Genomic DNA, 26366 nt, shown 5'->3' with positions numbered 1-26366 from the left:
ATCCACAATGTGTAAGTGTAATCAACGCCCTCTGTGACCAGGCTACATACATAAATACGGGAACTACTCTGCTTGATCCGAATCCGGATCCAAAGGGTGTAGCTTGCTAGTGAGGGTGACACGGTGTAATTGCGGTAATCAAATAAAGATCCATAAAGTTTTTTTTAAGTTGTACCGAGTCAATGGCGTAAATAAGTCGTATTATAGTTTATAGAATTATCAGTTTTGCGGGTAACGTTGGGTATGCTCAGGGCGCCATCTATTATACACTAGTGACATGTTTTTTTTATTTATTTTATTTTTATATTTAATTTCCGTCAGGAGCTTATTCACGCCCTCTACAACTTTTTGCCGCCAAAATATTAACTGTATTTTCAGGCGTTTGTAATATATTTCCGGGTTTTATCCTATTTTAGATATATCAGGTAAGTACTTAGGCAAGTTATTTACGGAAGTGTATGTAAATACTACATTGGTTTGTGGAAAGCACAAAACTTGCCACGCAAATTGCATGAAAAAATTATTCCATGCTCTTAGGGGCAAATATATTCCTCTCTAACATGCATTGCCTGTTTGCAAATGGAGGGCAAGAAATGGAATTTAAACGATCCAAATCAAGCGAACGCAGCTTTACGATTCAAGTTTTAATGATATCCATATGTGCGCACTTCCCCCAAAAATTATGTAAAAACGCCCTGTACTGCAAGAACACCCAGGTCCAGCGCTTTTTCCAGCCCTGTCCGCTTTTTTCGGGTGTCCTGTGTTCAATAGAAAATCGAAATCTAAAACTCGTGTGCGAGCACCCTTCATAATCTCTTCGTTTCAACGTGCATAGTACAAAACGAATGCCAATGCGAAATTAATTCAAATAGCTTTCAAAGCAACTGTTTATTTCATTAATCTTCAACATAGGGAATGTTATTTAAATCTAGTTTAAATAAGGAAAATGAACGCGCATTAAACAAACAAGAACAATATGTCTTAGTTAATACTGTAGGTACACTCAAATGATTTCCGTTTTAATTTCTGAGAAGCCCTCGGCATTTCTTTCAACCTTCTGATACCGCGAAATGCTTTGATCCCTGACTAAAGCCTGCAAAAATTCCTCGTCGTGAGTAATGATTAACAGCTGGAAATTCTTTTGCTTTTGCCGCATTGTGATAATCCTGGACAGGACGTCGCTTAAGCTCATGATATTGTCCCTATCTAAGTTGGTGGTGGGTTCATCAAGAGCCAAGATCCCGCAGTTGGTGCTGAAAGTCTCTGCCAAAGCCATACGGATCACAAGACAAGCCAACACTCTCTGACCGGCACTGCACCTGCCTCTCATTTCCAGTTCGACTCCTTTTTTGACTTGTACCACGCTGTAGGTGTAGCTTCTCTTGGTCACTCCTAGCGTAAAATAGCGAGTAACAATGGTTTTATGTGTATTTGATACGTAATAATATATAAGTGAAGTTGCGTTACCTCTAACTTCATCCACAGTCTTAATTTCAACGTAGTCGATGTCGTTTCCTTTATAAATGTCTCGCCACAGTTCCCTAATCGCCGTATTAATTTGAACCATCCTTTCTTGATGGAATTTCAGAATGGATTTTTCCAGAACTTCGGTGTACTTTCTCAAATCTGCGACAGCCAAAATTTGAGTTTTTAATTCGAAGTACTTCAGCTTGTGTTCCATCGCCGACTCTCTGTGTTCTTTCATGTTTAATTCTGCTTTTCTGGTTCTTACTATTTCCTAGAAACAAAATTTGGTCAATCACATATACAAAGATCCGCTTATAACAGACTTTCTAATAACGATATTTGTGTTGCGTGTAATGTTTTTCCATAGCGCCATGTTGAAAGTAAACTTTGAGACACTCTATATTCACTTTCCATAGAAATGTTTTAATATTGCGGAATTTAATCTATACTTACTTGGTAACCAGTCATTTCTCCGGTCTTCTTGTTGATCTCCGTGTTTTTGACATCAATTTCAGCCCTCACTTTCTTGCGTTCCTCAATAATGGAATTATTGTGTGTCTTCCTGTTCAATTCTTGGTACTTTCTCTGCAAAGCTTCACTTTCCACTCTCTTCTCCCGCAGTTCCTTGTTATCTCTGAGGTACCGCAACCGAATCTCCTGACTGGCCAATTCTTCCTTATTTTTCATTATGGCCTCATTCAGAATTTTCGTCGAATCGTCTAATTTAGAAATGCTATTTTTACGTTTCCCAAGTTCTTGAAGTATTCTTTCCAGCTCTTCTTTTTTCCCTTGTTGTTCGTACTGCTCAATAACATCGCGGAGTTTCTCAGTTTCATCGATATAGCGCCTGCACTCTTCGATGTCAGCACGAATCTTTTCTAGCTTTGTTTTATTGCTCGCAACCATTTCTGCACGTTCCCTGAGCAACCTGCTTAGCTCATTTTTCAAGGCAGATATTTTATCTGGTAGGTCTTTGTGATTTTTCTCCATTTCAGAAACGATAGTTCTATATTCAGAGATTTGTTTATCTAGCAAAGGCCGTTCTTGAACCACCTTCTCGGCTTCCAACTTCTTCTGCATCCCCGTTTGCATTTGACTGCACAGTCTCTGGATAGTCCTCTTTGTTTCATTGTATGAGGTCTGTTTGACCTTGTGCAACCTTCTAAGATTTGCTAGTTCAGATTTAACTCGAGACAGTTCAGTTTCGGTGTCAATTAGAGTGCGATTCGAAGACACCTTCACCAAATCCTTTGATAAAGTTTCCTTGACTTGTTCACTTCTTTTAATTTCCTGATCCAGACGGTCGAGCAAAACCGCGTCTGATATCACTTTTATACATTTTTCAACGATATTTTTCGGCTCTAATAAGTCATTTTGCAGCGCGGCTAGCTCTAGCTTGGCATCAACCAGGCTTTCCTTAACGTTGTGTAATTCTTTTTCCAATTCCGGAATGGTTTGCTTTTCTAACCTTTCTATCATTTCGCTGACGGGCTTCAGTTGTTGCAGTTTGTTATACAACTCTTCCTCTCTCTTCAAGTTGGAGTCAGTCTCGACTATCTTGTGAGGCAAATCCTCGATTTTTGCTTTCAGCGTGGTGATAACGCCAGGCACTGCGGATTTGTTGGAGGAAAAGTCGGTCAAACAAACGGGACAACAGGGAGAATTCTGCTGGAATTCACTGATGAACTGTTCGAATAAAGTTTTAGCGGATCGAAAAGCTCCTTTTTCGCGCTGAAATTTTTCTCTTCTATTAAACGTCCGCTCCAGTAATTCCGAAAAATTGTTACCTTTACAGGTGTTTTCCACTTTAGTCTTATTGCGATCCAGCTCTTCTCTATGCTGTCGCAACTTATCGTTAATGTGTATCGTTGTTGCTTCAAGGTTGGTGATTTTCTTATCGCAATTAGCAACGTCTTTAGATAACGATCTCACTGTTTCTTCTTGTTGTTTTTGAATTTGCAAAACCGCCGATTCGTATTTGTCTTCCGGGAAGTTTTGCCCGAATAGAAGATCGAAATCTTCTTCATGTTTTTGCCTTAGACTTGAGATTTCCGCTTGTTTTTCAGCCACGGCGACTTTTTCGGCAACGATCTTTTGCTCGGTGATGGAATTCTGATGCAAAACTTTGTATTCGCGATCTAATTTAGTTTGTTCCGAATCTTTTTTGTTAATATCATCGTCCAGTTCCTCTAATTGTTGCAGTTCTAGATTTTCGTCAAAGTCCGCTTCTTGCTTGGCTAAAAGTTGCTTCATTTCATCCACATTTTTGTCTATGATTTCCAACTGGGCCTTATAACGTTCTAATTTACCCAATTTTGTTTTTGTATCCCGAATTTTTTCCTTCGTATCCGCGATCTGCTTGTTATTTACTGAAAAAGTTTCTTCGGCCGAGGCCAACTGAATTCGAACATTATTAATGGCTGTTTGCTTGAGTTCCTCCGTTCTTTCCATATCCTTTTGATAATTTTTATAAAGCAATTCTTGTCCTGATCTGATATTTTTCAACTTATAAATAAATTCATTGGAGGTTTCGCCTTCTTCAACAACGATTTTATATTTGACAGTAGTCTTTTCGATGAGGTCTTTCATTTCACCGCATCTCTTCAACTGCTGAGCTTCTTCTTCTTTCAGCTTCCCAAAGGACATTTGGTGATTTTGAATCAGCTTGTTAATTTCTTGTACTTTCAAATCAATAACAGTTTTCATTTTTTCCTTTTTGGCAATTTCTTCATTAATGTTATCTTGGAATGCGTCGAAGTTTAATATCTCACTATTTAAGTCGTCATCTGAGCCCTCAAACTCGTTCACTATATGTTCCTTTAAATTTTCTTGTTGCTCCTGAATGCCTAAAAATTACAGAAAAAAAGATCAGTTATAATGTGAAACATAGGAATAAGAAACATAATGAGAACACAGAGTAGTCACCTTTTAATTTTGTCTCTAAAGTAGCCTTTTCTTGCTGAACTGCCACAAAGGACTCGACGAGGATATTTATCTCCTCAAGTTTCTCCTCTAGAGGCTGAATTTCATTGTGTTTCTCTTGAACTAGTTCTTGGAGGGCCTTTAACTTCAGCTCATTATTTGTTAAATCCTCTCTTAATCTTTCAGTATTTCTTTTATTCAGTTCCTTTTGTTGGACTTGCTCTTTTAAAAGCTTAATGTCATCAGACTTTATCTTAATAAGCTTTCTAAGCTTCTCGACACATTTGTTATATTCAGTAGATCCAAATATGTCATCAAACTTTTCTTTAAGCTTTTTTGGCTCATCTAAAGGCCAGGCGGAATTTTCTTGGTGGCAAAATATGACATTGTTTATTATTGCTTTTGAAACATTCAACTTCTGACAGCAATACATGTCTATATCGACGCACCTGTTTCCAATATCTCGCATGTTCCCATCCGCATCCTCCCATCTAATTGCTGGGTTTGTACTTTTGAATATTATCTTGCCACCAGCCTTAGTCGTTACTTCCAGAAATTTGGCAACAGTTATAAAGTTATTGCTGGAGTCTTTAAATTTTAACTTAATGCTAGCTTTTGTCCCAGCATGATTAGATAATTTTGGATCATTGATGAATCCTCGACCATTTTCAGTTCCTGCTGGCAAATCGCTAGTTAATGCATATTTGAGGGACTCCAAAATGGTAGTTTTCCCACAACCATTCTGACCAAGAATTAAAGTTAAAGGGGTTGAAAACTTAACACGTTGGTCTGTGTCGGGACCGAAACTTCTGATGCCTCTAATGCTCACCTTGTCTAATAAAGCCATTTTCTATAATATAAAAAATGAATAGCAATCAATATTTAAACGAAGCAGTTCATGGTAGTAATGCCTAGATATGTTGCAGCGGACCTACATAATATTTATTAATAAAGTTTTCATTTTCATTTCATAAGTGAAAAGAAACTGTTTGTAGAAGCACAATATATATTGCTACCCTAGTCGAGAACGGTACTATAGAAAGCGCCAACACTGTAAATTCTTAAATAATAACAATTTTTAATAAACTTTACCTATTTATTAGTACACTGTTAGACAAGTGTTCAAACACTATTTGGCTATAACGAATCTAACTTAATAAACAAAACAGTTTATAATGTTTATTTAGGTGCATAAGCAAAGATAAAATAAACAGAACAAATTTAGTAGCCTTGAGGAAAGGGGAAGATAAATAACGATAATTTTTTTTACTGATAACAAAAAGGCTCCCCTAACCAAACAGAAATAGGTTATGTTATTTATTCATAATAAAACTAGGGTTGGGAATGATCGATACAAAAAATATATATCGATGGTTATTGGAGGTAAGGATAAAAGTCACGTGACTTAAATCGCATTAGGTACAATTTCATATACAGGGCGCTACAGAATATTGCGGGGAAAATTTAAAGACAAATTGCACATCTAAAAATATGAAAATAAGCTGATATAAACATGGATCTGGAAATGATCCGTTTTCATGATACGGAGGGTTTTAATTTTGCCGTCTTTAATGGTTTATTTTACATCTATCGAAAACCCGTTGAGATATCGAAATGAGCTTTGGTACCGCACATGTATCATTAAAGATCACATTTACATGTAAAAAATTGTTTTCTAAAACACTTACATCAGTGGCGTTCGTGCCTGTAAGGCTTTATGTTTAGCGAAAAAAACTGTATGCCACTGGTTTTTACAAAAATGAGTATCGCTTTCGTAAAACCAGATTAATCCTATTTAAAAAGTACCTTTTGTACTTTTTCGTTGCAGCTCACCGTTTTCGAAATAAAAATTATTTTATTAAACAGTACAATAATAAGCCATTCTCGGAATTATTTATTTAAATTTTATTATTTCATTTGTATCTACTGATTTCTGAAGAAACAGTATATTAAATTTCAAATTTAAATTAAATGCTGGAAATGACTTCCCTGAGCTTAATACATGCTCTAAATCGCCTTCGTACATTTCTTCTGATTCTTCGAAGTATTTGAGGCTTTTGGCAGAAGAGTTAAAACACCCCGAGTTATGAAGACGGAGCATTTCCGGATTCATATTTATATGAACTTTTTTTCATATTTGTAGATGTACAATCTGTCTTTACATTTTCCTCAAAACATTCTGTAACACCCTGTATATAGGCATTGTGCAAAAAGAACTGCGATCAAATAAATTTTTATTACAAAACTGAGTAATGTGAAAACGTTTTCATTAAATTCTCAAAATTTAACAAAAATAAACTCATGATATCATCGGTAAATCATCGAGTACATCAATAAAAATAATAACGAGAAAATGTTAATTAATACTAATAATAGTCAATGTAAATCATTAATGATTGAACGGAAATTGAGGTTTGGACCCAAAAAGAGAAAAAAAGCTACTTGGACCGCTTGAATTTACATTTTGTTTCTCGGAGGTGTTAAATAGAGGTTCTACGGTGGTGTCTGTTAGATGCGAGAGATTGGGACTAAATGCATCATCAGCACCTAAAAACGAAAAAAAAGCGATAATAAACAGGAACTAAATTACCGTTTTCTTTCAGTAAACATACAGAGCCGTCGCGAATTACTTTCCACCTTGTTCAACTTTTTGAACCCTGTAAAATAGGAAGTAGAAACTTAGTATGGAATCATTGCTGTATAAATTATACATTTTGACATAAACATTAAAGGCAAAAAGTAACTAATGACCGTTGCGTACTAACTTAAAAAAGATTTTTATATGGAACACCCCATTTATTTCATGTTATAATTAGGGAATGTCATAGTGCTCCATTAAAAATATGAATGTTGTTATCAGCTCCAATTTAAGTGGAGGTTTTGTTTAAGTGGGAATAACGAAATATACTTCGACTTACATGTTGTGAAGTTACACTCATAATTTTCGCCCTCTCCAATCCTGGCGTTCGAGTTCGACAAGAAACCGGTGTTTGAACCCTGCTCCTAAAAAACGACTTAATTTTAGCGTTTAATAAAATTCACTATAACAGAAAAAATATCGCTTTGTCTTCTAAATTGTTGCAATAGATGTCGTTACAGGAGTAACTTACCTCTGATACAGTAGATCCGTTGGCGTGTTCAAACGAAAATACAAACGGCGCTCCACTCCTAAACGGTGACTGCCCGAAAACCGGCACATTATTTTCTTTAGACTGATTCGACTCCAAATTAAACCTCACAGACTTAACGTTCTGATATAATGCCGATTTAGATGTATTTTTATTTTCCGTGGGGGTCAAGATAGATCTCGGCTTCAATGGGACGTTTTCATGAACTGGCAGTTCGTGAGACATATTTGAAGAAGACGGAAGGATCTAAAATAACGAAAGTTCAAGCTGTTGATAAAAGCTTTAAACCAAGAGATGCCACGAAGACATGCCCTTTCTGAATCTCCTTATATATATCATCACTCACTTGCACAAAATCCGAAAGAGCCTGTGTGGTTGGCGCCTCTTCACCAAAACATTGCACATTTTGCAATATTTCCTGGCGAAGAATGTTGGGTTCGTCGTCCGAAATTCGTTCAGTGATCCGAGGTGGAGATGTAGATGACATGTCTAAACCCTCTTTTGAAACTTCGACGCAATTTTCTACAGGCGTGGAAGGTTTCTCACACTGAAAATATAATCAATAATAGAAAAAGACAATTTATAGCGTTTTCTAGTAAAAAACTGCATAAAAATAATAAGAATTTTCAGTGGATTTGCAGCGGTTGACCGCTGATCCATCGGCTGCTGTTCGTTAGATTGGCCTCGTGAAAGTTCCATACTTAAAAAGAGCTGATCTGAACACAGTGATGGAAGCGCGCATTGCAAAACAAATGTAGAATTGCTATATTTAGTTACGAAGAAAGAACAATACCCCAATAATTGTGATTAAGAAAATTGTTAGAGTTTAAAAATTTTGTGGTTTATCTGGACAATATGGCGAATAGACCTTTCTTCTGTGACATGTTTGGACACAATGGCGAATGCCTTCATTGAAAAATCAGGCAAAACAAAATCCGAAGGTTTTTCGAGATTTAACTAAACAAAGTAAAGAATGATGTGTCTAGATATAATGAAAGTGTTCATCTCGACGTGTTATTTATCAATAGTTGGCAATGATGTTAATTTCGGGAGCCATAAGTCTATTAATTATTATAGGATAACTATATCTTTGCGTGCGCGTCCTCCACCCGTGGTCATTAATGTTCATACCATTAAAACGTCATTTCACTGTCGCATGTGGAACACGTCTCTTTATCATAATCATAAAAAATTCCTGTTCACAGTTAAAATCGACGCATTATTAATCCCCCTGAAAGGCGTACTAAATAATACCACAGCCGAAAATATAAAATATCAGGTTCTATGCATAGTACCAAATACTCCCGAAATGAATCAACGAAGTCGTGAATAAAGCTCACCACAGCAAGCTCCGAAGTGTCCTCATGGACCTGTGGATCTCTGAACACATTTTGATCCAGCTCAACACTTGAAGCCTGCAGGCAGGAGGGAACTTCGTTTTGGGAGTGACCGAATTTCATCTTCTTCAACCAATTTATAGAGAAATGTCCCGTTCGTTTTTTCGGCAGGGATTGTAAAGGTTCCATTACCGGCGGTATCAGAATTTGCTGATCTAAAATGCGGATTTTCTCCGGCACTTCCGGTGGCATTATTTCTTCCTCTTGGAACAGCGCGTTTAGCTTCGGGTTGTTAAACGTCAGTTCCACTGATTTTCGTGCTTTCACTGTTTGAAGATCATGGGGATAACTTCAAAAATTTGTCATTTTTCATATATACTGGGTGTCCCATAAGTTTTTCGTTATACTTCAAGATATGATAGTATATTGAAAAATCAAGTGGTTCCCTATATAACCCGTATTCCAATAATGCCTCATTAAAGAGGTATTGAAGTTTTATTAAAAAATCAAATTTTTATTGATAACTTCAAACCGCATGATTTATGTAAATGAAATTTGGCGTCTTTTGTTAAGAGGCGTTATTACTCTACCAATTACAAAGGTAGTGTACCTGTTTGCAAGACTTCTGTTGGCTTCTCCACTTGCAACTCTTGACTTCCAAACTATAAATAAACGATATCCGCAAATTAATCTGTATTCTTAGACGATATGACAATAGACAGAAACGCGGGTATTGAAACATCGACTTGAACACTACTTACAATTATATTCGATACGTTTTTTACGCTTGAAGTCCCAAATTTCTGTTTCATTTTAACCTTTTCTTGAAGCTCATAAAGGTTTCGGATCGCTTCGACCTCTTGCCGCTTCAACATTTCCAATTCTTTAAGTTTCCGTTCCGTAACATAATCTTCAGCAAGCCGAATGAAGAAATTGTAATATAATCTTTGTTGTATCTTCTTCTTTTGGATGTTAATCCTTTTGCTCTCGCGTATTTTCATCTCCCTCATTTTCAGTTTTATATGCACTTTTAGATATTCCGCCTGCGGGTAAAGAAGCATTGCGAATGAAACATGTTTATGTTTATATTACGTTAGCAATACTCTCGCGTTTTCCAGCTCCTTCTGGCGAGGGTCATCCACGAGTTTTAGTTTTGCGTCTTCAGAAAAGACGCGCCACTCTTCTAGAACTCGCGATGTTTCTTGCTGTTCAAGTACAAGCTGCGCAGCCAACATCTTCTCCAATGTGTTGTGATTCATTACTGATTGAATCTGGACCTCTCGGTTATCCCCGAGGCTTAAAAAGACGGAAAACATCAAAATACAGGGTGGCCCCGTTGAAAACGAAACAGAGAACGTTTGCACCCAAAAAAATATTTTCCCATAAATGCCGAAACACTTCAATTTTATTTTTAAGGGCAGTTTTTGCGATAAAATTCGCTTTCGAATTGTTTAACCCCTTTGCGCTGTGATTGCAACTCCTAAAATGTTAAAATAATGACGACGGGGTAAGTTAAAAAAAAATTACTTGTGAAAAATACAACTTGGGGTCGCCAATGACCCGACCGGGTACTCGTGGGGTGAATTTACCGGGGCCTTTCCAAGGAAAGGAGACCATATTTTAAGTAAGAAAATATGTCGGTCTACTGTGGCCAATAGGTAGTCTTATGTGTAAATTGGTACTACCTCCCATTATTCTTGAAATTGAAACCTACGTGTAAAAAGCAATTTTTGAACACAATTCTGAGATGAGATCGTGTTATTAGCAATTTTAATTCTGCAAATTTGCAATGTGGCTTAGGTGAGAACTGGTGCTTTCTGGACAAAGCTGTAAGCACTGAAGAGTGGGAAAGCGAGGAAACCCCCACCTCGCATTGATGAAGTCCAGTTGTTCTAATTGCTCGTCGAGTTCCTTTATGAGATCAGCATTTCTCTGGCTTTCTCTTTCCAATTCTTTGACTTCGCGTTCTGCTGGTTCAATGATTGTATTTATCATAACTAAAAAGTTTTTATGAATGATATAGTTGCAGACAGATTGCCACAACTTACATTTAATTCGCACATCGAGCTGCAGAATTTCCTTGTCCCTTTCTTGCATGATTTTGCAAATTGTCTCTGCACTGTCTGGGTAATCCTCTTGGATGGCCTCCATTGCGGATTGAGAAATTTAGTTTTTGAAGGCCAGAGCGGAACCAGGGGAAACCTTAGTATCTATCAGTCAAATTATCACGGTATATCACGATATTTCACTAAAAATATGCAGAAAATTCAAAAAATCACCTTCTTTGCAGCAAGTACCTCCTCTTTTGTACTAACCGTCGTCCCTCCTTGAATTCACGCATCCCACTGTTCAATTTTCGCGGAAGAGAAAGACAAAAGACATGCGGTCCTTATAAAAACAACGGAGGATAAGTGTCATATAACGTCAGAAAATGATCGTAAAACAATTTTCTACACATGCGTCGTGTTTAAAAAACTGCTTTGTCGACGCGCAAAAGTCTATTTAAATTTAAAAAGTCATGTGACTCTTTGTATTAGATTTTATTAACCGAAACGGGATTGTAGTCATAATCCTCCGTGTTCGCGTGGATTTTGAGTGTATTGTACATACTCATCGTAACAAATGAACATGCCTGAGTTCGATAAACTTGCCCATAAATCCGTGAGCTTCACTTTGCGCCAGTAGTGCTATAATATTTTTCTTATGTCGAAGCTTACAGTTCATTATCGGGTATTTCAGTCGAGGGTGCGCGCGAAGCGAGGCGCCCCTTGACCAAACGACAGGCGCATGTCCATTTAAGCTCTAGTGACCCCAGGGCGCCTTCTAGCCAAGTTCCCGAATCCACTTTATTGAAACCTCAATATGAGAAACGCCAAGAGAGGAAACGAAATATCCTGCCACAAACGTTTAAGGACGCCTTTCACGATGGGTTCATTGCGATGGCTCTTATTAAACTATAGTAATTTTGAAGGAAATTTTATCTTGCGCAAGTTATTTTTGCTAAAATGTTTGATCAGGTAAATCCAGGTTGGTTTAGCTTCCCCCGAAGTAATACCTCTTGCGGTTCCGTGAAGAATAACAGTGAAAAAAGGACAGAGGATTTAGTCGGTCGGCGTGCCCTGGATTGGGCCGCTAACACGACACAAAGGGGGCAAATAAGATCGCCCAGTGCCAAGCCCCCAATGTTTGCTTGCAGATTTCCCTCAACCTCTATAAAAAAAAAAGGTTGGTTTAGCTCAGTTGAATTTGCACTTGGAAGAGAAGGGATTTCTCAGAAGTAGCTAAGGGTGTTCGCGGACGGAAGGGTGGATTTTGCAATCAATACACGGAATGGTATTGATGCTGTGGCCATTCTGCAATAGTATGAACATTAAATTGATGCATATGTGGATGCGGTTTAGATTTAAGCCACACAAGAAAGGGATTCCCCAAAGGAAGCCTGGATAATTGGAGACTAAAGATGTCCACCCATGGGAAGAACTTATCACCGTTTGAAAAAATGCTTAATGGCGGTTTCGGCAAGGAAGGGGATTTTAGTGGGTAAGCCTTCCCTTACGGGGATGTTATCTACGATATATTAGCACCGGGTTACTACATGAAAATGAAACATTTGTGCTCAGCATAAGGCTTACTCACCTCTGTGATGGAAAACTCGTTTTGACCCTACAGGAGTTGGTTTTTGGGGTGTGATTATTAATTAGGTGAGCGGAATAAAATTGGGGGACCAATGTGGTTAGACTTGGTTGGTAGATTCGTAACAATTCATTATAATTATATTACTTATTGACTAAATACTGCAATTCACTAAGTGTCTCGTGGGCCTTAATGGTTTTACTTAACCATTGATTTTCTCCATTACTGATATTAATTTTATAAAATCGTTCTGGATCCTTCACAAACTATGCAATTAATTGCGACTTACAGAGTAAATAGGAGGAAAATAGAATTAGTGGTGTAATCAAACCGATATCAACGTAATACTGTGGCTACATAAGACTTCGTGTCATGGAAAGTGTAATTAATGTCTGAAATATCTAAAAAATTACCAGGACTGACATGAACACATTTGTTCAGTTTACTGCTGCATGCATTAGATAAGGAGATCAAGCACTCGATATCCAGAGCCCATCACGTAGGTATGTTAAATAGGTGCTTGTTTCAGCTTATATTGTAGTTTTTGCGAATTACGCGGGTAAGTGCTTATTTTAGCAATACATCGCCTAGAAAAACCATAAATTAATAACCAACCTAGACTATAAATTTATTGGCGCACTGATGTTACTCCAACGCCAATTCACCGTCTTTACTCCTCACCAAGTATGCGCCATCACCTTTTCACCGACTGACAACCTGACGTTTTAATGTCACTACAACACTGTAAAATGTCACTTTTCATCCCTAGGCAGTAAAGTGATACCCTTAACTACCTAGGGAGTAAAAGTGATACTTCACTGCGTGATGTTTTGCGTCATCGCCGCTTTTTCGCTGAATAGTTTATCGACCCTCGGAAAACTGAAACAATCGGGAGAAAAAACCGTTGTGCGTTTCGCTTGGTCGTGAATATCGCCGGGGCAGTAAATGTGCTGCTTTCCCGCCCTGTAACTCAAGCAGCTATTTTTCGCCAAAGTAAAAGTTCTTTGCAACGTAAGCAGCAAAAAAACAGAAGGGCCATGAAGAGTCTTTTTTACTTTAGCTCCATTCACGAAAAACGTAAGCAACGTCGCGAAAACACCCAACAAATTTAAAGCCCAGGCTGACCAATCACACCCGCAAATGAAATTCATCTCCGTTCAGTAAAATACGCGGGAAGCAACCCATTGTAACAGTGAGCAGAGGAAACAGTTACCGCACGCGTGCGGTAAGGTCCCGCTTTGAGCTGAGAAATGCGTGCGGCAAAACAACATTACGTCACGATCACGGGGAAACCGTGATATTCGCCAAGTTTCAATTTTGTACCTTTCTTAAAGATTTACATCGAAATGTGATAGAGCTCAAAGGTTGCAGGGGGCTGCTTCATGTGAGACCGAACTGACAGTCCCAAATGTAATTCAGATTAGTTTGTAGGTATCCACAGGAAGCCTTGTGGACGGATGGTTAAAATGGTTAAAGAGGGCACCGTGTTTGTAAGGCCTAGAAAACCCATCAGTTGGGCGTCTGAGACCGTGCGGCAAAATGCGGTTCCAATATTCGGACTCGGAGAAAATGATTTCTCTGCCGCTGCGTCCAATTCTAACTTCAAGTAAGCATAAAAAATTTGTTATAGATGTGTTAAAAAAAATAGAAATACAATTGGAAAAAATTCATTAACAAACGGGGATTTAATTCATTTGAGTTTGACGTTATTTTCAAACTTTCGAAGCAATTTTTGCGCATTATGAATTTATATATTTTTAGCGATTTTTAAACGGATTATATCTTATTAATGCAACTCGTGTGACTTACCGCGCTGGCCTGCAGCTCGTGCGCAAACCTCACATTCGTGAAAAAGCGCACGCGCAATTGTGGCTGTAGCTGTCGGGCTTCGTTTCCACAATTTTTCTACAATTATATCGCGTTAATTAACGAAGACCTACATGGTCCTGTTCGCAACGCCTTAAATTTATGCCAATTTTGAAAATTAAGGACAATTCCGTCATTTAATGCCATTTGAAAATTCACAATACTTTTTTGGGCAGTTTGCAGCGCAATAAATACAGTGGCGCGCTTCGTTTTTTTTTTCAGAACGGCGGCAAAAATCATTTTTCCTTTTTTTTTAGATATGTTTTATTCAGTTTTTTGAATTTCCCATAAACGCACTTTGGAGAGCGATTTTACATCCTTTACGCTCACGCACCGCCCGATTTCATTTTTCAGCTCGAACGCGCATGATCATCTGAGTGTTCCCCACCCGAGACCGATTTATCCTAAAAAGGAGGAGATCTCTATGGATGTTAGGAAGACCGTTGTGAATCAGATACAGAAATATTGCGAAAATACCACACTGCACGGATTGAGATACGTAGCAGACACTCACTTATCTTTTGGCGAAAGGTCTCAACTAATTAAGGGCTGAAAACAATACGCGAACAAAAAGGCACTTTTTATTCAAATTTCAGAATATTTTGGTTCATCTCGTTCTCCCTGGCAATTGGGTTCGCGGCCTATTTTATCTCAAATATTTATGTTAAATGGAAGTCGAGCCCAGTGATAATCAGTTTCAGCCCCTTTGATGCAGAGCTCAGTTCCATCCCGTTTCCCGCCGTCACTATTTGTAATATGAATCAAGCCAAGAGAAGTCAAGCTGAGGAAATCATCAAACACGGGTACAGTTGGTCTCTGACTTTAAACAATAAGTCTTCTCATACAGGTCAGTCCATTTCTGAAGCTCATCTTGAGGATCTCGGTAGAAAGATTCGATTTCGGTTGAATTGGGGCAAAGTACCGCAAGCCTTCGAGTATATATTGGATTAAAATTTGAAATATTCCGGTAACTTACGAGATATTCGAAAAAAAGTCACAATGGAAATATTTTGATTTTTTTCCCGCCTTATTTATCGAGATAATTCAAAATGATTCACACTTTATCAGTATAACTTTTCCCCTTCCACAACGTAACGACGTCATATTTCCAATCCGACGTTTCGATTGGCGACAAAAATCTCCAACTTTTTTTTATTAAGGGCACTCCCTCGGATTTTTACATTTTTGAAACCAGCTTTTTTTCCTGATCACGATGACATATCACACCTTAAGGTTCGGTCCGGCAGTTCGGCGGAAATATCAAATACCCTCACGAAAATCCAATGGCACCAAATCTGTTGAGCGTGCCGGCCAAACAAGAGTTTTAATAATTACGCTATGCTAGAAGGCTGGTTGCAAAACTTGTCTAAGAATGCGTTACGACCGATTAAGAATATATATAGTTTACAGATCTAACGTTGATAAGAAGTTATTAGACGATGCGTGCAATGGAAACACAACTTTTGATAGCACCGAAAATATTAAATGGGAAACTCTAAGAAACTTTTTAGTAAGGGTAAGTCACGCAGTTGAGGAAGGGAGGTGCCAAGCTCGTTTTCAACTATTCAATTTTTATATGATGAATAAATAGAAATTTAATGTTATTAGGTGGGGAACTCGTGCACTGATATTTTGAAACTCTGTCAGTGGGGTAGTGAAATTATCGATTGCGAAGACGTCTTTAACAACGACTTAACGGACGAAGGTCTGTGTTGCTCTTTCAATCGTTTACCACCGCAGAAGATTTTCAGAAATGTGTAAGTCCATGTATATCAGTTCAGAGGCAAATTGCGGAATCATTTGTATCGTAACTAGTTGCGAAGTGAAACGCATTTAGTTTTAACACATTTTTTTCTTGTATGTTTTTTAATGCTCCACTTATTGCCAGTTTACTTATGTAGATATTATTCGAGGCCAATGTGGTTTCAGGAAAGATATAAGTATATTAAATCAAACTTACCCGGAAAACGTTTATGACTGGAACGCCGAGAAAGGATTTAGAGACATAGAATATGGAGAATATATACCCAGACGTCCCTTGGGTAGGTCTTGGCACATAACAGAAAAACATTTTTGTGAAATTAATCACCTGTTTCGTAAAAACACATTTTAACGTATTAGTTATAAAATGAGATAACGAATGTTATTATATAACACATTTCCGTAAAATACTGAGTTTTATCAAATTTACCAAACGTATTACTGAATATATAGTTTTTTATTTCATTTCAGGTGCAGGTGCTCATTTGGGATTAACCGTAATTTTAGATGCTCAAGTCGACAACTACTACTGCTCATCGACTCGTAGCACCGGATTTAAAGTAAGTAATCGAAGCCCCATGTCGAGGGGCTCAACGACACCCATGTCCCATTAGTTACATCTCTAAAAGACGTAAATAAGGTGCAACACGTTCCTAATTTAGTGTGTCTTTGATGTAGCGTGTCCCTGACGCAGTGTATCCCTGACATAGTGTGTCTCTGATGTAGTGTATCCTTGACGGAGCGTGGCCTAAATTCAATCATCACCTTTATGTTGACGTTAAAAATTAGTTCACTCTGATTATAATAACGCGCTGAATGTTAATTAGTTCCCTTAATATTCCTTAGGTCATACTGTCGAACCCCATTGAAACTCCCAAAATGGCTGATTTTGGTTTCCTGATAAGTCCAGGATTAGAGACGAGGGTCACCATAGAGCCTTCGATAAGAGAAGCCACAAGTTCACTGAGAAATGTTCCCATAGTTAAACGACAGTGCTATTTTTCCAATGAGCGACCACTGCAGTACTACAGGTAAAATCGCATTGACATGTCAATATCAATTATCTACAGGATGTGTGATTTGGGAGTGCAGGGGTTGTGTGATTTTTGCTTGCAATTTACAGTTGCATTAATTAAATTTTCAACATTAATTCCGCCTATAATATATTTTTTTTTCATTTGCGATCCATGTGCGACATATTCGGTATCTAAAAATTCGAATTATTTGCGAAAACCTGTAACTAGCTACTTTGAGTGAAATTTCGTGCCCCGGAGTGAAGACCTAACTAGGTAAGTATAAATGAATTATTAAAGCTCAGATTTCATTTTTTTCATAACTTCTTTAATCCATCGGATGCGGTAGATTAACTTACGTTGCGATTACGTCGTTTTAAAAAATACACATTACAGTATTGCGTAGTGTTTTTATTGCCAGTTGAAAACCACGCTTACAGGAGTGATTAAAAAGTAATAATATCGGTAAGAAAAAGAAAAAAGAAACTTTTGAAAATCACCTCTTGTGACGGCGGGAGTCATAAATCTCCAAATATTTAAATCACTTTACGCCCCTTTTGGCGAGCGCACAGCTCATTGATCTAACCGTACTAAAACGATACGCGAGAAGAAATAATATACAGCGTGTATGAGTGTTTCGTCGTGTCCAAGTCGTGCCCTTGAGTCGCGTGCAAACAAAAATTAAAAGACGTTTAAAAATTATGCAAAAAAATCGGAGAAAAAAAGAGCGCGAAAAATTGCAAACAGTGCAAGAAAACGGTAGAAAAACTTTAGGGCGAGCAAAAAAAGCACAAAGAGTTGCGAATAGGACAAAAAGAGCGCAAGAAATTGCAAACAGTACAAAAAGGAGCACAAAAAAAAAACTTAGACCGAGCAAAGAAGGAGCAGAAAAAATTGCAAATTGCGCAAAAAGGAAAGAACAAAAATGAAAAAAAAAGCAGCGTAAAATTGAGCAAAACGTGCAAAAAAACGCGTTTTCAACGCGACTTGAACACACGATTTTGGCACGACTTCGACTAGAGATTTTCCCTAAAACGTTATTTCCATTTTAGGACTTACACCCAAAGAAACTGTTTGCAAGAGTGTCAATCAAATTACACTTTAAGGGAATGCAACTGCATTCCGTACTACCTACCAAGTAAGTCTTGAGCCATTGACGTTCGTCATCCAACGAAACGTTGTGCGAATTTTCACAATTTTCTCGCAACTATCACGATTATCAATTTCAGAAAACAATTTATCGCCGTTTTGCGAGACTCTATCGAATGCTAATTGTACTCGAAGGGTGAAAATCCATATTACTGATCTAAAAAACAAAAGGTAAGAACCAAAAAAAAAATAAACTCGATTATTGAGTGCGCATTCCTGGGTAGGTTCCTGCTTATTTATTTTTTTATCAATATTAATTTTAAACCGCTTTTTTGTTCACTCTACGAATCGAACATTTAGTTATTTAGATGGTGACTGTCAGTGCAAGCCTGCCTGTTTCGAAATTGTCTATAAGCAAGTGTCGTCTGAGAGCCCCCTTTGGCCTAGCAATTTCAACGGTTATAGTGTTACATTGAACGACACTAGAAGGTTTGTGTGTGTGTTTTTCGCCTAATACCACGTAGATTTAAAGACCGGTTAAAACGTAACGATTACATCCACTTTTAGCCTGTTATATAAATTTACGTATGGGGTGCAGCAAAATCCATAGTACTTTTCATGGAATCCCTATATGTACACTTTTATATAATCTAAATCGTTGGAAAAATTTTTTTAGCTTTTTGACAATACTTGACGACCACTTAAACAAGTAAATAAAAACGCGCATGCGAGACACTCGAAGGGTTCACCCCCCCCCCCCCCCCCCCCACCCCCACCCCCACCCCCACCCCTCCAAACACAGACCTATGCGTCTTCGCATTGGTCCTAAAACGTCCCTTCTCCTTCTTCCGACCCTTAACGTTATGGTCATCCTTCGCAACTCATTGATATCGGTGGCTCCATATTTATAAAAGAGTTTTTAATAATTCCTCAAAAATAATAATCCAATGGGGAAAAATCTGGTGGGCGAGCCGGCCGACCTGTGCCTTGAGGCAGAGGTTTTGAAAACAGCCTGTATCTACGAAACCAAGAAGGGAAAAGTTTTCTATCCTTGTCTACTTTCGTTCCATAAAAACTGACCGCATTAGTGAGAAAACTGTGTGTGTATTATTTCACTGACAGTTAAAACGCAGCGTAAAACCACCGGCTTTGAGACACCCTGTAAACCATCAATTTGGAGACACCCCGTACTTTCAATTATTAAAACTCGGGACGGAATGTAATTTGAGTTTAAGAGAGAGAATACGCTTCTTATAGAATATTAATGGTACCAACGCACTTCCCAAAATGTTTTCTCCATTTTAGCCTAGCGATGGTCCATTTTTACTTTAGCCAATCAGTATCTCAGAAACGAGTAAAGGATTTCCTTTATGATGCTCCAGAAGTTTTATGTAAGTAAAGATGATTTTCGGACTGATTACCACGTAGATGCCTATACATCTTTATTTCATCGTTTACGAGATCCCCATGCTGGATATCATCAGTTCAGACGCATTGGACAAATCTTGTGTTTTTTTTTTTATTTTACATTTTAGTACTAATAAAAAAGCTTCAAAATAATGATGACTTCATACACGAAAAATAAAAGCAAAAATTATTTATTTATTTATTTTCCTTAAATTTATTCCTTTTTTTTAGCAAATGTTGGAGGTATCCTTGGACTGTGGTTGGGATTGAGCATACTATCTATCATAGAATTGACTTATTTTGCATCTCTGAGAGTCCTGTGCTTATACGCCAAAAAGAAGCGCAAAGCCTATAAACAGCGTGTTATTGAAGTTCCATCACTCGAGGTTTTGTCGCATTGAACGCAACAAATAATGACGTGAATATTTTTAATAACTTTCGATTTAAGGCATAAATGTGTTTGAACCAAGTTTGTGTCAAATAAAATACTCGTACATTTGCAATACTGCAACAATCGGATTTCTCTCTATCCCTTCGAGATCTAAAAACAGAACTCGTGCATGTCTTGAGCCCCTTAGCGATTTTGCCACAATTCCTACCACGTACAATAGAATTGCGTATGTGTGGAAAGGTCGCCGTTTAAGCCCAAAGAAAGATCGGAAGCTAGCACATCAGCACGCAGCGATCTCGACAATACTAATCTTAACAACATTAAATGAATAGTGTATTTGGCCTGATCAACGAGATAAATCGACCTTAAGTCCACATCAGTGTGCATTTTCCTTTAATTCACATCAACGCACGCTTTTCCTATTCGCAACGATCTCAACAATACAGCATTTGTATTACAATATTTTAACCGGTCGATAATATGATTCACCCTAAAATTTACATTAAGGCGTACTCCCCCCAAATTTTGAATGTGACTTATTTTCTGTTAATGGCTCATTTGTTCTTATAAAATCATTAAAATAAATTGAAGCGGTATAATGCACCATATAACGATACAGGGCGGCCAAGAAAACCTCCAGGCTATAGGGCGGTATGGAGGCCGCGTTGATTGAAATAATGCAGATATGTGGGGTTCGGGTATTCTCAACGAAAAGTGCCCATTAAACCATACATATCTATTCCTGAGATATTTAACTCCCGCATTATACCCGGGCGCTTTTTTCTTACAGGACCTACAGCCAGCAAAATTGTCTTCATGAATGCCAATCGAATTACACATTGAATTCCTGCAGATGCATTCCCTACTACTTGCCAAGTAAGCCTTAATTTAGCACGCCGACTAGTTCAGTTATTCAATTTAATTGTTTAGGAGTTCAGAAGCCCTTTAGGGTGACAGACTCGATAAGGAAACATTCGCACAGTGATCTTTATCAGAGTGGCGTGTAGTTTGGACATTAAATAAAAACCATCATAAAAAAAAGATATGTGATGAGTTATTTTAATATATAATTGCTGTCCACTTAAAACATAAATAGATCCTGTTACCTTTGAAGAAAGGGCAAAATCGAATAAAAACCAAAGAATTCAACTCTAACGAGACACATTTAAATTGTGAACGGAGCATACTGCAGCTCATGATACCGAACGTACAATTAACGCGTTATAGTTTTGCTTTCACGTCACCAATGAGTGAGAACACAAAATTAACAGTGATGCCAAATTTACAACGGGATAAATTTTATCAGAATTTAACATCACTTTAAACACATTTAAAATTGATAATATATACATATAAAAGTAAGTACTGAATTTCAGTAGGGAGAAGAACAGTTTTTAGTACATTTTCTAGTGTTATATTTATCTAAATTTATAAAATGACTATCAGCCGAGTCTTCTTGTGGATGTGAAGGCATCATCAGCAACGTTTTTGCGAGAAATTTACAACACCGCCGCTATGACATCACATATAAGTTGTATGACGAATGAACAACACATATATCCTGTTCACAAATGAAATGCGTCTCGTTGGCCGTAACGTCCCTACTTTTCTTCCATCGATCAAAAAATGTCAGAGTCGAGTCTTCCAAGGTGACAAGGTCTATTTCAAAATGAAATTTTTTCGTGTTGTAATTAGTCGATATTGTTGATTTATTATTATTTCAGAAAATTCGCTGATTAGATACTGCGGCAAAATCGAAAAGCAATGCGTCGAACAGGCGAAAATTGATATGGAGACTGTAGACGGAAACGGGTAAATAATTCAGAAGAGACTAATTTTAAATTTATATTTATACAGTGGGGATCAAAAGTTCATCGCGGGCTATAATAGACGAACTTCTGCTCTTTAATGAAGCTTCCTCTGCAATTTCTATCAACGATTCGATTTTAATTCGCAATTTTAGCTCTTCTTGCCACTGTCTTCCGTCTTGCTACTTTGTTCAATATTCCGAATCTAAATCTTATGCCAAATTATCGAAAGAAGTTTCGAAGGATGTTGTTATTTCCAGTTTGAGTAACAAATACTTTGCGTAAGCCAGCTCCCACATGAAGAGGTTTTTAATATTTAAGAATTTTTTTAGTAAAAACATGGCAGTAGTCCAGTTCTTCTTTTACAACTCAAAGTTTACAAAGGAGTTGAAAAGTGAATTGTATGGATTTACAGAAATTTTATGCAAGTACACTCTTTGTATGGCCACTGAATAACTGCTAAACTATACATTTTTTACAGCAAATGTAGGCGGATTGCTAAGTTTGTGTCTGGGCTTCAGTTTTTTAAGTTTAATGGAGCTATTTTACTTTCTGACCTTGAGAATAATATGTCACGTGGCTAGAGGCACGAGAAACACAAATCGAAAAAGAAAGGAACCGCCTATTATTTCGTTTTTACGGTGAACTGGGACGAACTTTATTGAACGTAAAAAAAAATTTATCTAGAACTATCCAGAAGAAGTGGATGTCGCATCATTTTTACCCTTTTTTCTGCCATTTTTGCAAATTAGGCACTAATTCATGGCGGCGATATCGTACGAAATCAAATCATGACAAGAGACTAGGGTATTCAACAACTGGAGCTTTAAGGGCTAAGACGACAACTCCTATTGAAACGACATGGGAAGCAATTCAGGGAGCTCACATTTCAAGGCCGCAACTCTTCTTACAATTTTACCCTGCGCTCCGTAAAACCAACGAAAAATGGCCACCCTGTATATTAGAAAATATTTGAAAGTTTGAAATTCGTTTTAAGCTTAGTTTGAAGCCTGAAACATTTAGATAGATATGTAGATTATGCGCAGCCGCAACATTTTTTTTTCTGCACCAAAATATGTATTTGTAGATATTGCTACTGTCGCGTTAATAAAAAATTGAATCGTTGACAACAGTTGATTTAATCTTTCCTAAATATTAATTTGAATTGCACAATGTGGATTTTTCGGACGAGATTCCGCCGATACTAACGTCCAGGAACGTTCATCAGTTATTCGCGACCTCACAGAGGAATCCGTTATCAGGATAAATATGCAAAAAACGCGTAACCGACAACAGCGTCGATGTCACAAATCGACAACGAGGCTTCAGTGGTGCTGCCGCCTGGAGTAAAAAGTCTTGCGTTTTAGGCCGAACAAGGCCGAGTATTCCCGAAGTGATGTGATATGACTTCATTAATCTTATTTATTATGTTAAAATCGTGAAAGATGAATTTCGAACATAAATATTTACGATGAAGACTTCGAAATAAATCAAATTAAAACTCTTAAACTCTCATTTCGGCCTTAAACTTGAGTAGTTACTGTGATAATGGCAAACGAGGCAAGTGTTGCAGAACAGAATGGAGAGACATATTCAAAAGATTTTAAGGTTAAAGGTAGGAACAACAGTTTGATTGGAAACTTAACTGATACCAGTAGATCCCTTCCAACAGAAAAAAAAACAATTCCAGACCCTCAAATACGTGATTAGGACCGTGTAGAATGCAGGTGGGTTAAATCAGAATGCATTATACAGGGTAGATAGATTTCAATGATTGTATAGGAATCTCAGTAACTCCTAGAGGTAGACGCAAAGAACAGGGCATTCTAATCAGCATAAATAAATATAACTGCCGAGTGACAATAACTTTAATAACAACTGTTTAGACAAGTTATTTTTCCACTGTTTGTTGAAATTTAGTATTTCTTTAATTTCTTAAAAAATCCATATTCTTTCCAAAACACCCTGTCTAGCACCGAATACTACACACACATATTTCTAATTATCTGGAATTAGCTTGCTTCTTTGTTGGAAGAATTTTCACACTGGTTACATCAGCTCAGACACAAATTCTTTAATATATATATATATATATATATATATATATATATCCGGTTTACACATTGAAGAATAAGTAGTGTTTCTAAACCAAACTTTATAAAATTAAGAACAAGAATATAAATTAACCATGCTGCTTCAAAAATAAATTGTTTAGTTTACAACATGGCCCAATCTTATTTCTGCAGGAACTATATCAATTGGTATGGTCCAGAAAGCTGATATGTATTATTGAAACGGGCTCACCTAAACATCTTCTGTTTATCCTTGCAGTTTCAGCAATGGTTAATGACATGTGTTGTGTAGTTCAGTGACATGACAGTTGTGTATGCTGGGGTGGTATTGAATTCAAGTGTTCTAGTGTGATAATTGGGGTGAAAATAACATAGGGAGTAGGAACAAGGCGAGGAATGGCACAGGAAAAGAAGGCTGAAACAATAATATGGAAACACTAAGTAATGAAGTACAATGGTGTACAAAGTTTTGATGTGAGTCTGATTTCATTTGGCTTTGTAATTAATTGTGTCCGTGATGGTCTGTGGCGTTCATGGGAATAGAGTCGCACTGGCGTTTCATTTTGGAAGCTAAATCTTTGGCTCTAAAGCCTGTAAATCCAAGCAGTGACTAATGAATAATACTTATCACAAAAAACAAGAAGATGTAAATATGAATTAAGCTCATAAATCCACGGAGAGCGATAAACGTGCCGCACAAGTACTTAGGTAAGAGCTGAGAATATATATGAAAAATTCTAGAATTAAAAGGCAAAAAGGGCCTATAAAAAGGACCGGATCAGAGGCACGGAGTGATGTTACTGATTTTTGGATAATTTGCATTATTTAACTTGGATTAATTGAATTATTAGAATGTCTAAGAAGTATGGATGTATCTTAATAGATCTTTAATATCAGTAAATTAGTAATTTCATTCCAAACCTTAGCCAAGTAATTAGCCAACAAGAAACAAACCCATCAGTTTTTTTTGTTTTTTTTTTTTTAGTTGAAGTATCTGCTGAAACCAAATTAGATGTGGGGCTGCTGGTGGAAACTATCAAGCAATATGAATTTGTTTTTAACACCGCTCACAAAGATTACAAAAATGCGAAGAAAAAGGCTTTGGCTTGGGAAGAAATTGCGTTGATTTTAAACTGCCCTGGTAACTGGTTTTCTAATATATACAATAGCATATGCATTTTTCGTTTTAGTTGAAGATTGCCAAAGAACCTGGAAATCCTTAAGGGATCGTTTCATTAAAGAAAAAAATAAGGCAAAATTTGGACCTGAAGCCCCTGAATCAAACTGGCAATATTTTAATGCCATGTTGTTTTACGGAAAATACAGCAAACCCAGGAAGTATGTAAATTTCACTAGTATGCAGCAAAAATATATCAATTACGTTTTTCCCTTCTTCAGAATGTACACAAGTAACAAGAATCAACAGGCAGAAAAAGATACATTAAGTAGGTCATTTACGGCTCCTCCATTCTGGTCTATGGACAACACGGTAAACTCTTCTCCACCAACAAACCAATCTGAGGATGATATAGAGGTTACTACCCCTGAGTTACAGGGTGCTACTCCCTTCACATCAAGAGGTACTAGCCCATCGTCATCCAGGGACGATTTTGAAGGTTCGTCACGTAAGAAATGTCAATAGCGTTGAAACTAAAAGTAACCGTTTTTAGGTATACCAAGTAAAAAGAGAAAAACGGGAGGACAAAACGAACCAGAGGGAATTCTAAGCTTGGTAAAGGACATACTATCTTCTTCCCTTCAATCTGTGACAAATAATACCTCTATAAGGCCGGCAAATGCTAATCGGGCATTTGCCGACTATGTATTCATGAGGCTTGAGGAAATGAACCCCCAAGTGGCCATCACGAAAAGGCAAGCACTATTTACGACCTTAGAGGCATAATTTATTCATTGGCCGTTGAGAAATGTATTTTTCTTTAATTAATTAAAAAATTAAGTAATAATTTGTTTCAATCACCCAAATTACCCATTACCACACTAAAGCAAATAATAATACAGGATAGTCGGCATAATAAAAAGGTGTTGTACTACAAATTACGAGCAAATTTTTCTGTCTTTAGCTGCCCTCTTTTTGGCTACAGTCTCGGGTGCATCTGCAGTTTTCGGATTTGGAGCGACAGTGGCAGCAGCCAAAAAACAAGATCCAAAATACTTCAGCAAGGGTATGCTGCCATCAAAAGAACTACCAGAAACAGGGGCCAGTTTAGCATTAAGAGCTCTTGGATGGGGATCTGTATATGCGTTTGCAGGCTGTGGCATTTTATTCTATACCATATGGAAACTATCTGGGGCGAAAAATGTGAGTCAGCTTGAATGTTATATTTTTGAAGTTTTGGCATTATTAAATATTACGGATATTTTTTCTTTGAGACAGTGTTGTCATTCTGTTTGATTTTCAGTTTGAAGAATTTCGCTTAAAAATGGGTCAAATGTTACCAGCAATACCAAAAA

At 37.4% G+C, this 26366-nt stretch overlaps 3 protein-coding genes across 6 annotated transcripts; 1 reads left to right on the top strand and 2 right to left on the bottom strand.

Moving 5' to 3' along the window:
• The first annotated feature begins 341 nt into the window (after positions 1 to 341).
• Positions 342 to 25008, top strand: LOC136350856 (pickpocket protein 28-like). Of its 2 annotated transcripts, XM_066302974.1 has the most exons (19): positions 342 to 425; positions 13912 to 14093; positions 14708 to 14884; positions 14950 to 15156; positions 15764 to 15869; positions 15962 to 16110; positions 16283 to 16395; positions 16586 to 16674; positions 16961 to 17145; positions 18180 to 18265; positions 18357 to 18447; positions 18577 to 18705; positions 20805 to 20890; positions 21739 to 21826; positions 21978 to 22103; positions 22155 to 22246; positions 22304 to 23437; positions 24270 to 24602; positions 24880 to 25008. In XM_066302974.1, exons 2-17 carry the CDS (start codon positions 13945 to 13947, stop codon positions 22465 to 22467), a joined length of 2037 nt encoding a protein of 678 aa, XP_066159071.1. In that variant the 5' UTR covers positions 342 to 425; positions 13912 to 13944; the 3' UTR covers positions 22468 to 23437; positions 24270 to 24602; positions 24880 to 25008. The 2 variants fall into 2 exon arrangements, with proteins under 2 accessions (XP_066159071.1, XP_066159072.1); XM_066302975.1 differs by lacking the exons at positions 342 to 425; positions 20805 to 20890; positions 21739 to 21826; ... (3 more) ...; positions 24270 to 24602; positions 24880 to 25008 and adding exons at positions 19522 to 19607; positions 19855 to 20394 and having other exon boundaries at positions 12628 to 14093.
• rad50 (DNA repair protein rad50) lies at positions 874 to 6193 on the bottom strand. Of its 2 annotated transcripts, XM_066302952.1 has the most exons (5): positions 5482 to 6190; positions 4393 to 5239; positions 1921 to 4313; positions 1468 to 1738; positions 874 to 1392 (listed from the first exon to the last, which is right to left on the bottom strand). In XM_066302952.1, the coding sequence occupies exons 2-5, from the start codon at positions 5234 to 5236 to the stop codon at positions 1004 to 1006; spliced, it is 3897 nt and encodes a 1298-aa protein (XP_066159049.1). In that variant the 5' UTR covers positions 5237 to 5239; positions 5482 to 6190; the 3' UTR covers positions 874 to 1003. The 2 variants fall into 2 exon arrangements, with proteins under 2 accessions (XP_066159049.1, XP_066159048.1); XM_066302951.1 differs by having other exon boundaries at positions 874 to 1738; positions 5482 to 6193.
• Positions 6402 to 16330, bottom strand: LOC136350860 (putative leucine-rich repeat-containing protein DDB_G0290503). 2 transcript variants are annotated; one of them, XM_066302983.1, is made up of 10 exons: positions 10903 to 12054; positions 10722 to 10851; positions 9958 to 10150; positions 9616 to 9897; positions 9465 to 9516; positions 8858 to 9180; positions 7864 to 8064; positions 7500 to 7763; positions 7308 to 7392; positions 6402 to 6936 (listed from the first exon to the last, which is right to left on the bottom strand). In XM_066302983.1, exons 1-10 carry the CDS (start codon positions 11003 to 11005, stop codon positions 6779 to 6781), a joined length of 1791 nt encoding a protein of 596 aa, XP_066159080.1. In that variant the 5' UTR covers positions 11006 to 12054; the 3' UTR covers positions 6402 to 6778. The 2 variants fall into 2 exon arrangements, with proteins under 2 accessions (XP_066159080.1, XP_066159081.1); XM_066302984.1 differs by lacking the exons at positions 10722 to 10851; positions 10903 to 12054 and adding an exon at positions 16314 to 16330 and having other exon boundaries at positions 6405 to 6936.
• Positions 25009 to 26366: the final 1358 nt, after the last annotated feature.

This window comes from Euwallacea fornicatus, chromosome 4 (genome assembly GCF_040115645.1).
Source record: "Euwallacea fornicatus isolate EFF26 chromosome 4, ASM4011564v1, whole genome shotgun sequence".
Taxonomy (NCBI): Eukaryota; Metazoa; Arthropoda; class Insecta; order Coleoptera; family Curculionidae; genus Euwallacea; species Euwallacea fornicatus.
The sequence above is the reverse complement of the archived record's forward strand: the minus strand, read 5'-3'. Positions and strand labels throughout refer to the sequence as shown.